The 952-nt window shown below is 40.2% G+C and overlaps 1 protein-coding gene across 1 annotated transcript in view; it reads left to right on the top strand.

The window, feature by feature from the left end:
- LOC106014112 overlaps window positions 1-952 on the top strand; it is a gene marked incomplete at its 5' end in the record, with an annotated part of 5,930 nt that overhangs the window by 3,197 nt on the left and 1,781 nt on the right. Inside the window, 1 exon segment of the mRNA XM_013091166.2 lies at window positions 72-201. Within this exon segment, the coding sequence (XP_012946620.1) occupies window positions 72-201 (130 nt within the window).

Raw genomic sequence — 952 nt, 5'->3', positions numbered from 1 at the left:
ATGATGATGATGATGATGATGATGATGATGATGATGATGATGATGATGATGATATCTATTCCTCCCCGCAGGTCGATGTGGCCCAAAGCTTGGTAATTTTCATGCAGGTCAAAGGTGAAAGTCGCGTAAAGATGGAGCCATGGAGCCCGTGTGACCAGATTTGCTCTCATTTTGTGGAGGCCCTGGAGGAAGGCGATGTCTGTGAGTGAAATGTATAATCAGTTAATTAATGTAATCTCTATGTAATATATTTGTGAAAGTTCGTCACTTTGGCCGCTTAATACTTCCCGACCACTTAACTTTCGAATTTGAAAAAAAAATAAAGGTGGTTCAGAATCATTCAAAGGGTGCACAGTTATTTTAAGGAGTCTGATGTCTCTATTGTTTAATTTTCAGTTTTTCATTAGTTTCGTTTAGATATAATCTAGGGAAAGTCCACATTCTAAGAAGCCATTGTAAACAAGTGAGACTGACGTTCACATACAGTGCGCACTAACCCATAGTGACTTGACGATCAATTCTTTTGATTCCGTTCAGCATGGATCTGAAAAGTAAAGTAAAGAGTCTGTTCTTCGAACGAGGTACCCAGTTAGTAACTTAGTTTAATAATAATAATAAATGTAACTTGTTCAAGTCTGTTCTAGAAAGGTATCTGTTTGGCCAAGCCAAGTGGACATGTCTATGAATGAGTTTGTCAATGGCCGCTCTGGGTGTTTATTTGACAGAGCGACTTGGGAAAGCAAACAGTCTTGTTAAATATTCCAAAGAATCCAAATTCAAAAGATTAACGCGTTTGGGAATTCGAACCAGGGTCTCTTGATCCACCGTAGTCCAGCATGATGCCAACTGAGATAATGTGTGTCTGATTTAGGGGAAAAGGGAAGAAAGAAGGGAGAGAGAGGGGGAGGGGAGAGAGAGAGAGAGAGAGAGAGAGAGAGAGAGAGAGAGAGAG

Source organism: Aplysia californica, unplaced genomic scaffold, assembly GCF_000002075.1.
Source record: "Aplysia californica isolate F4 #8 unplaced genomic scaffold, AplCal3.0 scaffold00029, whole genome shotgun sequence".
NCBI lineage: Eukaryota > Metazoa > Mollusca > Gastropoda > Aplysiida > Aplysiidae > Aplysia > Aplysia californica.
Note: the sequence above shows the minus strand (reverse complement) of the source record. Positions and strands in the feature narration are given on the sequence as shown.